Source organism: Psammomys obesus, unplaced genomic scaffold, assembly GCF_907164565.1.
Source record: "Psammomys obesus unplaced genomic scaffold, mPsaObe1.curated_primary_1811, whole genome shotgun sequence".
Classification (NCBI taxonomy): domain Eukaryota; kingdom Metazoa; phylum Chordata; class Mammalia; order Rodentia; family Muridae; genus Psammomys; species Psammomys obesus.
The window spans coordinates 13,467,915-13,479,505 of NW_026592118.1; the positions used below are offsets into that span (position 1 = coordinate 13,467,915).

The 11,591-nt window shown below is 42.7% G+C and overlaps 1 protein-coding gene across 2 annotated transcripts in view; it reads right to left on the bottom strand.

Annotated features, from left to right (window-relative positions):
• Klhl7 (kelch like family member 7) overlaps positions 1-10,652 on the bottom strand; it is a 55,293-nt gene extending 44,641 nt beyond the window's left edge. The window contains exon 1 of one of the 2 annotated variants that reach the window (XM_055612772.1): positions 10,388-10,652. In XM_055612772.1, coding sequence (XP_055468747.1) covers positions 10,388-10,507 — 120 coding nt within the window. In that variant the 5' untranslated portion in view covers positions 10,508-10,652. Of the gene's footprint in view, positions 1-10,104; positions 10,124-10,387 lie in introns of those variants that run through there. The other variant, XM_055612773.1, reaches the window with a different exon arrangement.
• Between the last annotated feature and the right edge of the window lie 939 nt (positions 10,653-11,591).

The window sequence follows — 11,591 nt, forward strand, 5'->3', positions numbered from 1 at the left end:
TGAACCATAGGTAGGTCAGATAAATCAATAAAAAGACAAATGAGATGGCAGCAGGGGAGATGGCTCTGTAGGTAAACTGAGTCTAAGGACCAGATTTTGGATCCTCAGAACCCAAATGTGATGCTGGATGGGCCTGGGTTTGGTTATAATTACAGCCTTAGAAGGTGGAGACAGGGCTCCAGAACAAGCTAGCTGGAGAATCCAGCAATGTTCACAAACTCAGGTTTCACTGAGAAACCCTACCTCAAGAAATAAGGTCAAAAAGCTACCTATAGAGATGATTTCTGACCTTAATCTTGGACCTCCCACATGCACTTAAAACACTTGCACACCACAAAAATGCACACACACATACATACCACATCACACATGTGGATGCAGAGGGAGGAAGAAGGGATCAGGAAGAGAGAAGGAAGGAAAAGAAGGAGGAAGAATAAAAGAAAAATGAAAGAGAAAGGGAAACAGTGTTCTTACCACAAGGGATTAATAATCTTTTCTTACTGTTAGTGAAACAGACTCAAATAAATCCATAATAAAATTAAAAACATAAATTTTAAAACCTTTTTTAGGAATTGTGTTTACTCCAAAAAGCAAAGAAAAGTAAGATGGTCCCAGGACAACCAAGGCTATACCTTGAAACACTGTCTTAAAAAATCTAACTAAAAAAAAAAAAAGTAAGACAGTTAGCCAACAAGCAGTTCCACTGGCCTGCTCTTAGAGACCTAGCAGCTGCTTATGTCATCGTCTGCCACTGCCAGGTGCGGCGTACCAGGTGTGTGTCACACATAAAAGGGCACCCCGCCACAGATCTGCTTTTTGCTCTCCTCTTCCCCAATAAACCTCTTACACTAGATCTGTTGTGTGGCATCATTTCTCAGGGGTACACCTTGGCACCCATCTGCCAAGGATAACCCTCACCACAATTTATCCTATCCTATCAAAGACTAGACTTAGACATGCATCCAATCTGTGTAATAGAAATGAAAAAGGGAAAAGCAAAACTAGACTACATTTGAAGAGAATTTTCAAAGGGAAAATCAAGTCAGACCAAACAGTTTTGAAAGAGAAAGAAAACAGTTTAAAATAATTGCCTTTTGTGGGGGGAGAGGGGAACACACTATTCTGTTATTTGTTAAAGGAAAGGACAACGTTATAAACCAAAAAACAAAACAAGAGTTGAGAAAGAATAGTAAGAATTCAGTTGTAGACTAAACTATTTCTCTCCGAAATAGAGCCTGGAAATAGGAAAGTTTTTTATAAGGTTCTTTTTAAAGCTAAATATTTTTTCTTTAAAAAAATATTTAGCTTTAACCACTCTGGAAATCCATCTGGTGCTTTCTCAGACAACTAGGAATAGCGCTTCCTCAAGATCCAGCTATACCACTTCTAGGCATATATCCAAAAGTGGCTCAAGTACACAATAAGGACTTTTGCTCAACCATGTTTGTAGCAGCTTTATTTGTAATAGCCAGAAGCTGGAAACAACCCAGACGCCCCTCAACTGAAGAATGAATACAGAAATTGTGGTACATCTACACAACAGAATATTACTCAGCAATAAAAAACAAGGAAATCATGAAATTTGCAGGTAAATGGTGGGAACTGGAAAGGATCATCCTGAGTGAGCTGTCCCAGAAGCAGAAAGACACACACAGTATATACTCACTCATATAGACATATAATATAGGATAAACCTACTACAATCTGTACACCTAAAGAAACTAATCTAGAGGGAGGATTCTGGCTAAAATGCTCAACCCCCATCCTGAAAGGCAAAGAGGATGGACATCAGAAGAAGAAGAAAACTGGAAACATGTTAGGAGCCTAACATAGAGGACCTCTGAAAGGCTCTGCCCTGCAGATTATCAAAGCAGACACTGAGACTTATGGCCAAACTTCGGGCAGAGTGCATGGAATCTTATGAAAGAAGTGGGAAATAGTAAGATCTGGAGAGGACAGGAACTCCACAAGGAGAGCAACAGAACCAAAAAAGTTGAACTCAGGGGTCCTTCCTGAGACTCATACTCCAACCAAGTACCACACATGGAGATAATCTAGAACCCCTGCACAGATGTAGCCCATGGCAGTTAAGTGTCCAAGTGGGTTCCATTGTAATAGGAACAGGGACTGCTTCTGACATGAACTGATTGGCCTGCTCTTTGATCACCTCCCCCTGAGGGGGGAGCAGCCTTACCAGGCCACAGAGGCCACAATGCAGCCACTCCTGATGAGACCTAACAGACTAGGATCAGAAGGAAGAAAAAGAAACCCTCCCCTACCAGTGGACTTGGGGAGGGGCATGTGTGGAGAAGGGGAAGGAAGGGAAAGATTGGGAGGGGAGAAGGGAGGGAACTAGAAGGGGGGATACAAAGTAAATAAAGCGTAATTAAAAATTAAATTAAAATTAAAAAATATATAAACTCCCTCCTCTAAAGACTAAGGAGTAGTTTTTCATTTGTTATTAAGTAATTTTCAAGGTGATAATGGTGGGAAGACAGGAGTGGTATACACTGCAGGGGAACCCATCTAGACATTTATGGAAATAAGACTCTTAAAAAGAGGCTCCTAGGTTATATGTCCAAACCAGCAAGAGCTGACAAGAACTCCACTGATCCTGAACATAAATGTATGATTTCCACTGTGGAAAACTCAATTTTAAAAAAGCAATGGAGGAGCAACTATGTGAGCAAAATGAACATCTGGAACTATTATCAAAAGAAAACGGAGGAGTGTTTTTATCTCATCAATGTCAGGTTTACCTACCAACTAAATCACAACCAACTCAAGAAAGAAGGCCAGCAAGTCTGCTGGGGCTGCTTGAAAAGGAGGTAAGATTTATTAGAGAGGAGAAAAAGACACTAGAGACATAGCAGTCCATTTTGTCACAAATGAGTAAGAACATGTCTGCTGCTCCTTTGTTCGTAAACGCTGGAAAACTCAAGCACCTAGGAAAGATGAGCTTCTAAAGGTGATACTTACCCCAAGGAACCACAGGCCTTTAAAACATCTGTTACATTCATTCTCCAACTAAGACAAATGAAGTAAAAAGACTCCTTCCACAATGGGACAGGCTCATGAGAGACACCCCAGGTGCAGAACAGACCAGAGGAGCAGAACTGTAGAAGATCCAGGGCCACAACCTGCTTTGCATTAACTGCTGGCTGCAAATGGGAGTAATTTCTCCCAAGAGGGAGGGAAGCTCTGTCACTCAGAAGAACTTGGACATTATTCAGCCAAGGACACAAGATTCAAAAAAAGTGCTGAACCTTATTAAATATACAATAGTTAAAGAAAGGAAATGCAAGGGATCTGAGGATTCCATCCATTTGGCAAATTTCTAACATTTTGCACAAGAAAAAAGAATGCATCATATGCTAGAGAAGCAGCAATGTACACAGACAAAAATCTTTTCAAGGTTTCCCTGTTGGCTTCTGAAGGGGTAATTCCTCCCAATGGGGTTTAGTCTGACACACTGAAGACCAGAGATTGGGGTGTGTGTGTGTGTGTGTGTGTGTGTGTGTGCAACCTGTTAAATCCAAAGCTGACATGTTCTTTTCTCATCTTTACTTTGAAAAGTAACCCTTCTGAGCCAGGTTTGTAAAACTCATCTTTAATCCCAGAGGCATGGAGATCTCCAAGTTTGAGGCCAGCCTGGTCTACAGAGTGAGTTCCAGGACAGCCAGGGCTACACCGAGAAACCCTGTCCTGAAAAACTAAAACACAAGTTATCTCCAATGTTTATTTTTAATTTGTACTTATCCTCTCTCATTGTAGCTTGATAGATGAATTCAAAGTAATAGCTTGATAGATGAATTCAAAATGCCTGTTTTTTTCTTTTGAATGAAATGAAGCTCATATTTTCTCTTTCAATTTCCCTCAGACCTTTTACTTCTGCTCCCAATATTACTACGCACATCCACACACCCACAACATTCCAGTAGTTTTATAACTTCTTTTATTAAATTTATTTTATTAGTTTATTCACTTTGTATCCCAGCTGTAGCCCCCTCTCCCATCTCCTCTCAATCCCACCTTCCCTCCCTCTTCTTCTCCTATGCCCCTCCCCCGAGTCCAGATAGGGGAGGTCCTCCTCCCCTCCCATCAGACCCTAGTACATCAGGCCTCATCAGGACTGGATGCATTGTCTTCCTCTGTGGCCTGGTAAGACTGATCCTCCCTCAGGGGGAGGTGACCAAAGAGCCAGCCCATGAGTTCATGTCTGAGACAGTTCTTGTTCCCATTACTAGGAACCCTCTTGGGCACTGAGCTGCCTTGGGCTACATCTGTGCAGGGGTTCTAGGTTATCTCCATGCATGATCCTTGTTTGAAGTATCTTTTTAAAGCAACAGAATCTTTTTTCAAAGCATCTAAATCTCACTGGAAAAGAGGAAAGGATCAGGGCATGGTGGAGGGAGACAAAAAGGGCTAATGTATAAGGAAGGGAGTATGTGAATACAAACAAAGAACATTATATGCATGTGTAAGAATGTAATACTGAAGGGCTGGACAAATGGCTCCACTATTAAGAGCACTGGCTGCTCCTCTGGAGGACCTGGGTTCAATTCCCAGCACCCAGTGGTAGCTCACAACTATACTGCAGTTCCAGGAGATCCTTCCCACCAGGCATGGATGTGCATGCAGGCAAAATGCCCATACAAATAAATAAATAAAATAAAATACCCATAAAATAAATAAGTCTTTAAAAATGTAATAATTAAACCCACACACACAGTGTCTTTTGAACACGACAGGCAGTTGCACTCACAAACTCTCAGCTATGGATACTACACAAGCTGCTAGTTGCTAAGCTACAGGGAGCTGATGGATACTAGGGGACAGTCAGTTTTCTTCAAGGGTAGAAACCCTGATAAGTTAACCATGCTTCACTGGACAGCTCTACAGCTACATGCAAGACAACCCTGATTGGACTCAGCAGGTTATATAAAGGTGAGAGGGTGATATGGGGAAGGAAGCACAGGAGAATCAGAAGGAGTTAGAGAGGGAGAGTGAAGAATGTATTTAATCAAAACAAAATGCACTAAGTTAAAAAGAATAAATTGAAAAAAATCTTTACAGACCACAACACAGCAATCTATACTCAAACAGGAAACTGCAAAATCATAATCATTTTAAACAGCAAGCCTATCTAATTCTCAAGTAGGCTTTGTGTTTCTCTCAAAGAACTCTCAATAGAAGTGTAACATAAGGCTTTAAATGGCAATTATACTTGAACTTATTTCATAGTGAAAAATGCAAACTCCAGTGATACTCTAAAGACATGTCCCTTACAATATTAACAAGTGCATTATTAATATAAAAAGGCACATTAACTACATATAAGGTACAGTGATTATGATCCAGCTTTGTAGAGCCTTATTAGTAAAGTTAATCCAAACAAAAGGTTAGGGAAATCAAATGACAATCTAATTAAACAAGATGCCACTATTCACTCATCAGAAGAGCTAAAATAACAAACAACAACAACAAGCTGTCAGACATGTACATTTGGCACAATCAGGCTGGCAAACGTGAAAGCTATGTGTGAAAACCCAATGTGGTGTGTTCTCTATAATAACTCAGTAACTCCCCTCCTTGGCATTTCCCAATAAAAACACAAACATACACATACCATAAGACATATAAAAGCAATCATCTTTTTTTAATGTTTTTACTTATTCTTTGAGAATGTCATTCAATGTGTTCTTGATGCTATTTTTCCCCTAACTTCTTCCAGATTCTCCCTACCCTCCAACTTCATGTTCTTTCTTCAAAACAGTGTTTAAATTTTTTTTTCCTTTTTCTTTTTTGAAACAGGGTTTCATTTCATAGCTCTCAAGATACCAGATAAATCATCACATATTTGTATAATAAGGAATAAGCTAGTTAGTACTATACTAAAAAACAGATAAAATCCACTACTATTGGTTTTAAGAAACTGAAGCATGATCCTGGGGCCCAGCTCAGTATGGTGCAGCGCTTGCTCAGCATGCACAAGGCCCTGGGTTTAATCCCCAGCAGCGTATGAAAGAAAAAAGAGAAACCAAATAAACCCAAGCATACACTGCATGAGTCCATGTTTATTTCTAAACATGAAGTCACGATCAGAAAATGGTGGTTACCATGTGGAAAAGTGATTGAGAAGGCACAGGGAGCCTTTTTTGTACTGGTCACATTTTAGTCCTATTATTAGAAATGAATTCACTTTATAATTACTGAGTTTCAGATTCATAAATCTTATACTTTATCTTTAAAAACAAAAGGATAGAAATGACCAGGATACTGGAAGAAATGGTACAAAACCCAGAACGCTAAGGCTGCTGTGTCTGCAGAATGCTACTTCCATGGTTTGTATGTACTAAAACTAATGTTGAAACTTACATACACTGGTAATTAAACAATGGGACAAAGGTGGGGCCTTTCAGAAGTAACTAGGTATTAAGGGATCCACCCTCATGAACAGTGAGTTTGGGGCTGGAGAGATGGCTCAGTGGTTAAGAGCTCACACTGCTCCTGCAAAGGGCCTGAGTTTGGTTCTTAGCACCCATGCTGGATAGTTCACAAATGCCTGTACCTTCAATCAAGTCCAGAGGATCTGATACCTCTGAAGGCACCTGCACTCATGTGCACTATCTACGTGTACACAACACTCTTAAAAACAAATGAGTAGCTTAGCCATATGAGTGGGTTGTTTTAAGTATGCCTGTCACTCCCCTCAGTCTCAGCTGTTCTCTCATAATCATGCTTACTTTTGCACAAAGCTGATTTCTTTCTGAATTTCATGGTGTACTATTTGGTCTCCATCAGATGTTGAAAAGATATTGGTAATGTTTTGGACCTTCAGAATTGGAAACTAAATAATCCTGCTTTCTTCATAATTACTACTCTTTGGGTATTTTGTTACAGGAACACAAAATGAACTCATATAGCAGTACATAAAAGAAATGACCTAAATTGTGTTACCTAAATCCATAGAACAAATTAGCAGTAGGGTAGGGATTGGAATTGAGGTATGCTAATCTCAGAGTATTCTGAAATCTTTAAAAGAATGTTTCTGGATATATGAGGAGGATCCTTATCATCCAAACACACATCATCTTCATCTGCAACACAATGAGGTTTAAAAGGAAACAAAATATAACACAAATTTTAGATACAAAATACTTACCAAAGAACAGAACACTCCTAACAGTCACTCTTGGTTAAATCTTTCCTGTGTTATAAGCAACGCTATATAAACGATAAAAGTGAAACTATGCATCTTTTTTTTTAAAAAACGTGGTGGTCTGAATAAAAATGGCCCCCACAGGCCCATAAGGAATGGCACTATTAGGAGGTGTGGTCTTGTTGGAGTAGGTGTGGCCTTGCTAGAGGAAGTGTCACTGGGGGTGGACTTTGAGGCTTCAAAGGCTCAAGCCAAGCCCAGTGTCTTTCTCTCTTCCTGATGCCTGCTTTTCCAGATGTAAAATTCTCAGCTACCTCTCCAGCACCTGCATGCTGCCATGCTTCTCAGCATGCCAATAATGGACTAAACCTCTGAATCTGTAAAGTAGCCCCAATTAAGTGTTTTCCTTTATATGAGCTGCCGTGGTCATAGTGTCTCTTCACAGCAATAAAACTCAGTTTGGGGCCTCCTTACCTACAGAGACTTCATCTTGTATATAGTCTCCATCTTGTACTAAGCTAATTTCCCAGAAACAGCTCCAAGTCCTAGAAACAGCTTCCAAGTCAAATGTTCCAGACAAATCTAGACTATAACATCTCACCCTATGCTTTGTTGATTAGCACCTAGCCAGGGTCAGGACCTAGCAGCGACTGAATGAGCTCTGACTGGCTGGCCTTGGCCAAGTTGTCAAGAAAGCCATCTGAGATATGTGACATAGAGACCAACTTAGGATAGCCGGTGATTCCCCTTAAGATGCCAAGGGTGGAAGATGGCAACCGTGTGCACTTATCTGATTGGATGGCTGGGCTCCCCACCTAATTTACGGTTTGTTGCTTTAAAAATTTGTCCTGCTCTACCTGGTCACACAGTTTCCAGCCCAAACCTAGTCATCTCCCTGATATATCAGATTTTAAAGACACTTTTTGTTGGCTAGAATTTAGTTTTCCTAGTGGATTATTTCCCAATCCTTGGACCCTAACAACCCTAAGACAGAAGTCAGTACCAAGGACTGGGGCATTGCTGTGATAAGCCTGACCATGCTTTTGTTTGGAGTAATGTGGACTTTGGGATCTTGGGTTAGGAAAGCAGGGCTTAATGGGCCATCCTAGTAGAAACATGGAATACAGTAAGGTGATTTGAACTGTGGGGGCCTGCCCCAATGGCTCAGAGAGAAACATATAAGCATGTGGGCTAGAGACCATTCTTGTGATATTCTGGTGAAGAATGTAACTGTTTTTTTGCCCTTGAAAAGTGGGAAGCTAAGCAAGGAAAAATACAAAATGTACAGTGTGAGGGAAAAAGGGGCACCAGGAAATGGAATGATCCTTGTGCTCAAGGAGATAAAAAGTTTTAAAAGCCTGATCCTGTATCTAATAAATGGAGTGGTGACCTCAGGGCAAGACTCCACCCAATTAAGCTTCCAACTTGTGAAAAGAAATTAAAGAAAAGTTTAGGACCAGGCTTAGTGGAGCACAGCTTTAATCCCAGTACTGAGGAAGTGGAGGCAGGCAGATCTCTGAGTTCAAGGCCAGCCTGGTCTACAGGTCAAGTTTCAGTTAGGCAGTAAAAGGAAACCATGGACAACAGAAAGCTGGTGAAAATGTATTTGAGCAAGGGGGCCATGTTCCAGCCCCAGCAAGCAGCAGAACTGGCAATAAAACCCTAACTAAGATGAAGATACAGAACTCCATTAGGTGATAAAAATGCTATGGTGTCTGTAATAGCCCAACAATACTAAACAATGTAAATCAATACAATTTAAAAATATGCATCTTTTTAAAATTCAGGAATCCACCAAATTGATAAAAATGCTACAGGAGTCTGAAAAGCACCTAGGTCAATGATTTTTTAAAAATCAGGTAGATTAAATTAGCCACAGTAGAAGGGTCATATCCCCAGGGCTCACCACGTAGCCCTATTTTTTCTTTTATTCAGTAGCATAACCTTGATTTTTCAGGAACTCTATTAACTGTGTTTCTATTTTCACAATAAAAAGATGTCACAATAGTCTAAAGCTGAGTCTAAGAAATAATGAATCAATTTTAAAAGTAAAGAACTAAACATGCAGGCTCAGACAATCTTCTCAAGTTAACACCTGATGCTGTGACTTAGTTGTAGCCTATCTATTTAAGGAATGAGGTAATGCTTTACAAAGCGTCAGTCCACGGATGGACGACAAGGTTTGGGGGAGTGGGCGTATACCAGAATCAGTTTAAACAAGTTTAAGCTCTAGCGAGCTTGGTTTAATTACCACCACCGGCATTTATCAGATTAAAGACACCTGCAATCTCAATGATCAATTCTGTAGAACACAAAAAGGGTGTGAGAAGAACACGACTTGAGAAAATATACATATTTAAAAAAAATGAATTTGGCCATTCCCAGCTATTTTAACACAAAAGCCCGAAAATGATCTAGGCATCCGAGAACACAGTATCTACCACACAGAAGCACTGTGCCAGGTGGTGAACAAAGAGAAGATTACTGAGACTAGTGCCTGCTTGAAGAAATCAGGAGTTGGCATCTTCCTAAATAAATCTCAAATCCCTCGGCTCTCCATACTCACAGCAAAAGCGCCAGAGAGGCGAATTAGGTTTTTCAAGCACTCGAGCTTACAGGGTACTCTGCCCTCATGAAAAACAGAATCAGAGTCAACAAACTGAAATATCCCCAGAACCTCCTTCCATGTGTGTCACCAACAAAGCGGTGTTCCCATGTTTGGAATAATCGTGTGTGTGTGTGTGTGTGTGTGTGTGTGTGTGTGTGTGCGCTGGTGGTGGGGGCGGAGACCCACCTATCTACCGCCTCCACGGTTAAAACGTGCCTTTCATCACCCACCTTTCCGCGCTGCAGTATCACGACTACAGCGCAAACCAAAGCCCGAACAAAAGAGATCCTCCGCTAACAGCGGCGCCCACAGCCCTTAGAAAACGCTTATTTACCGGGTGACTGTTTTCGCCCTACATGAGCAGGTGGGGGAGGACCTGTCAACTAGTGCGTCTCGGATGACACGGGCGGCGGGGCGAGAAGCCTCGCTCTGACAGCTGCACCGTAACCGCCCGCCTGCCGAAGGCGGCTCCCGGCTGGTCACACGTCCCGGGAGAGGCCCCCGCCGCACGCAGGAGTCCTCGCCGAGTGGGCCTCGGAAGCCCCGCGGCGGGCAGGCGTCCAGGCCCGGCCGCCCCGCCCCGCCCCGCGGCCTTCTGCCCCGCAGCCCGCCCGCACCTGCTTCCTCATGTTGTTCATGACGCCCATGAAACCCGCCAGCAGCTTGGCTTCTTCGCGAGCGGCAAGTTTCTTCTCGGTTTTCTTCTTGTTGCTCTTCTCCACGCCGGACGTGGCCATCCTCTCGTCGGCCTCCGCGGGCTCGCGGCGAGGGTCTGCTCGCCCGACGCGGCGGTGGGGAGCACGGCTTCGGCGACGACGGGGCTCCTCGGGTGGGCGCCGACGAGCGGGGGACGGCTCGGCCACGGTTGCGGGCGGAGGGAGACCCGGGCATGCGCACTGCTTCGGAGGCGGTGGGGGGGCTCTGAGGAGGCGGCGGCGGGGCAGTACGTCACAGCCCCGCGACACCCCGGCGTCCGGCTGCGGCGCGCCCTGCGGCGGGCGCCTCCACTTTCTCGGGGGCCGCCGAGTGGCGCTTGCAGGGGCTTGATCCAGAGTCACGTGTGCCTTTCTCCTGCCAAAGGCGGAGTTCCCAGGGTTGGAGTTCGTGATGATCCGTTTGGGGTGATTGTATGATTTAACATGCTAAAAAAAAGTCACCCCGAGCCGTGAGCTCCCTGAGAACAGGGTCAGTTTTCACTGCAGTGTCAGCCTGCGGCACAGTGTGGGCGCTCAGGAACTATTAAATGAAAATCGCATACTGCAGGGCCAACGCTTATTTGTGCTCGTTTGGGATTCAGAAAGCAAGAACACAGTCATATAGATGTCTCCTTGGCGTGACATGCCTGCCAGTTGAATAAGCCCAAGCCTTTAATCCCAGCACCTGGGAGCAGAAGCAGGCCATCTCTGGGAGAAACTCTGTCTAGAAAAACAAACAAAAATAGATCAAGTCTGAGTTCCGGACGGCTTCACTGAGGCTTCCTAGGGAGTTCACCGGAACACAGCGCTCAATCCTAGAACTACTCATGAAAACGTGTTTCATAGTTTGTTTTTTTTTTTATTTTTTTTTATTTTGCTGTTTAGGAATACACAGGACTGTTTGAAATTGTTATTTCTAATAATGAAAATTTTCTATATGGCCTCAGTTTTCTACTTAGATGTATGAAGGACTAGACAGGTTTTATATAAAATGATCTAGACTGTTGTTGATATCAAACAATAACCACTTAAAACAATAACCACTTATTCTAAGCCATATGGGAATAGCGTAGGGGATTCGATTTATCCTGGATGATATGTTTCACGTAAAAGAGATTAGATCAAC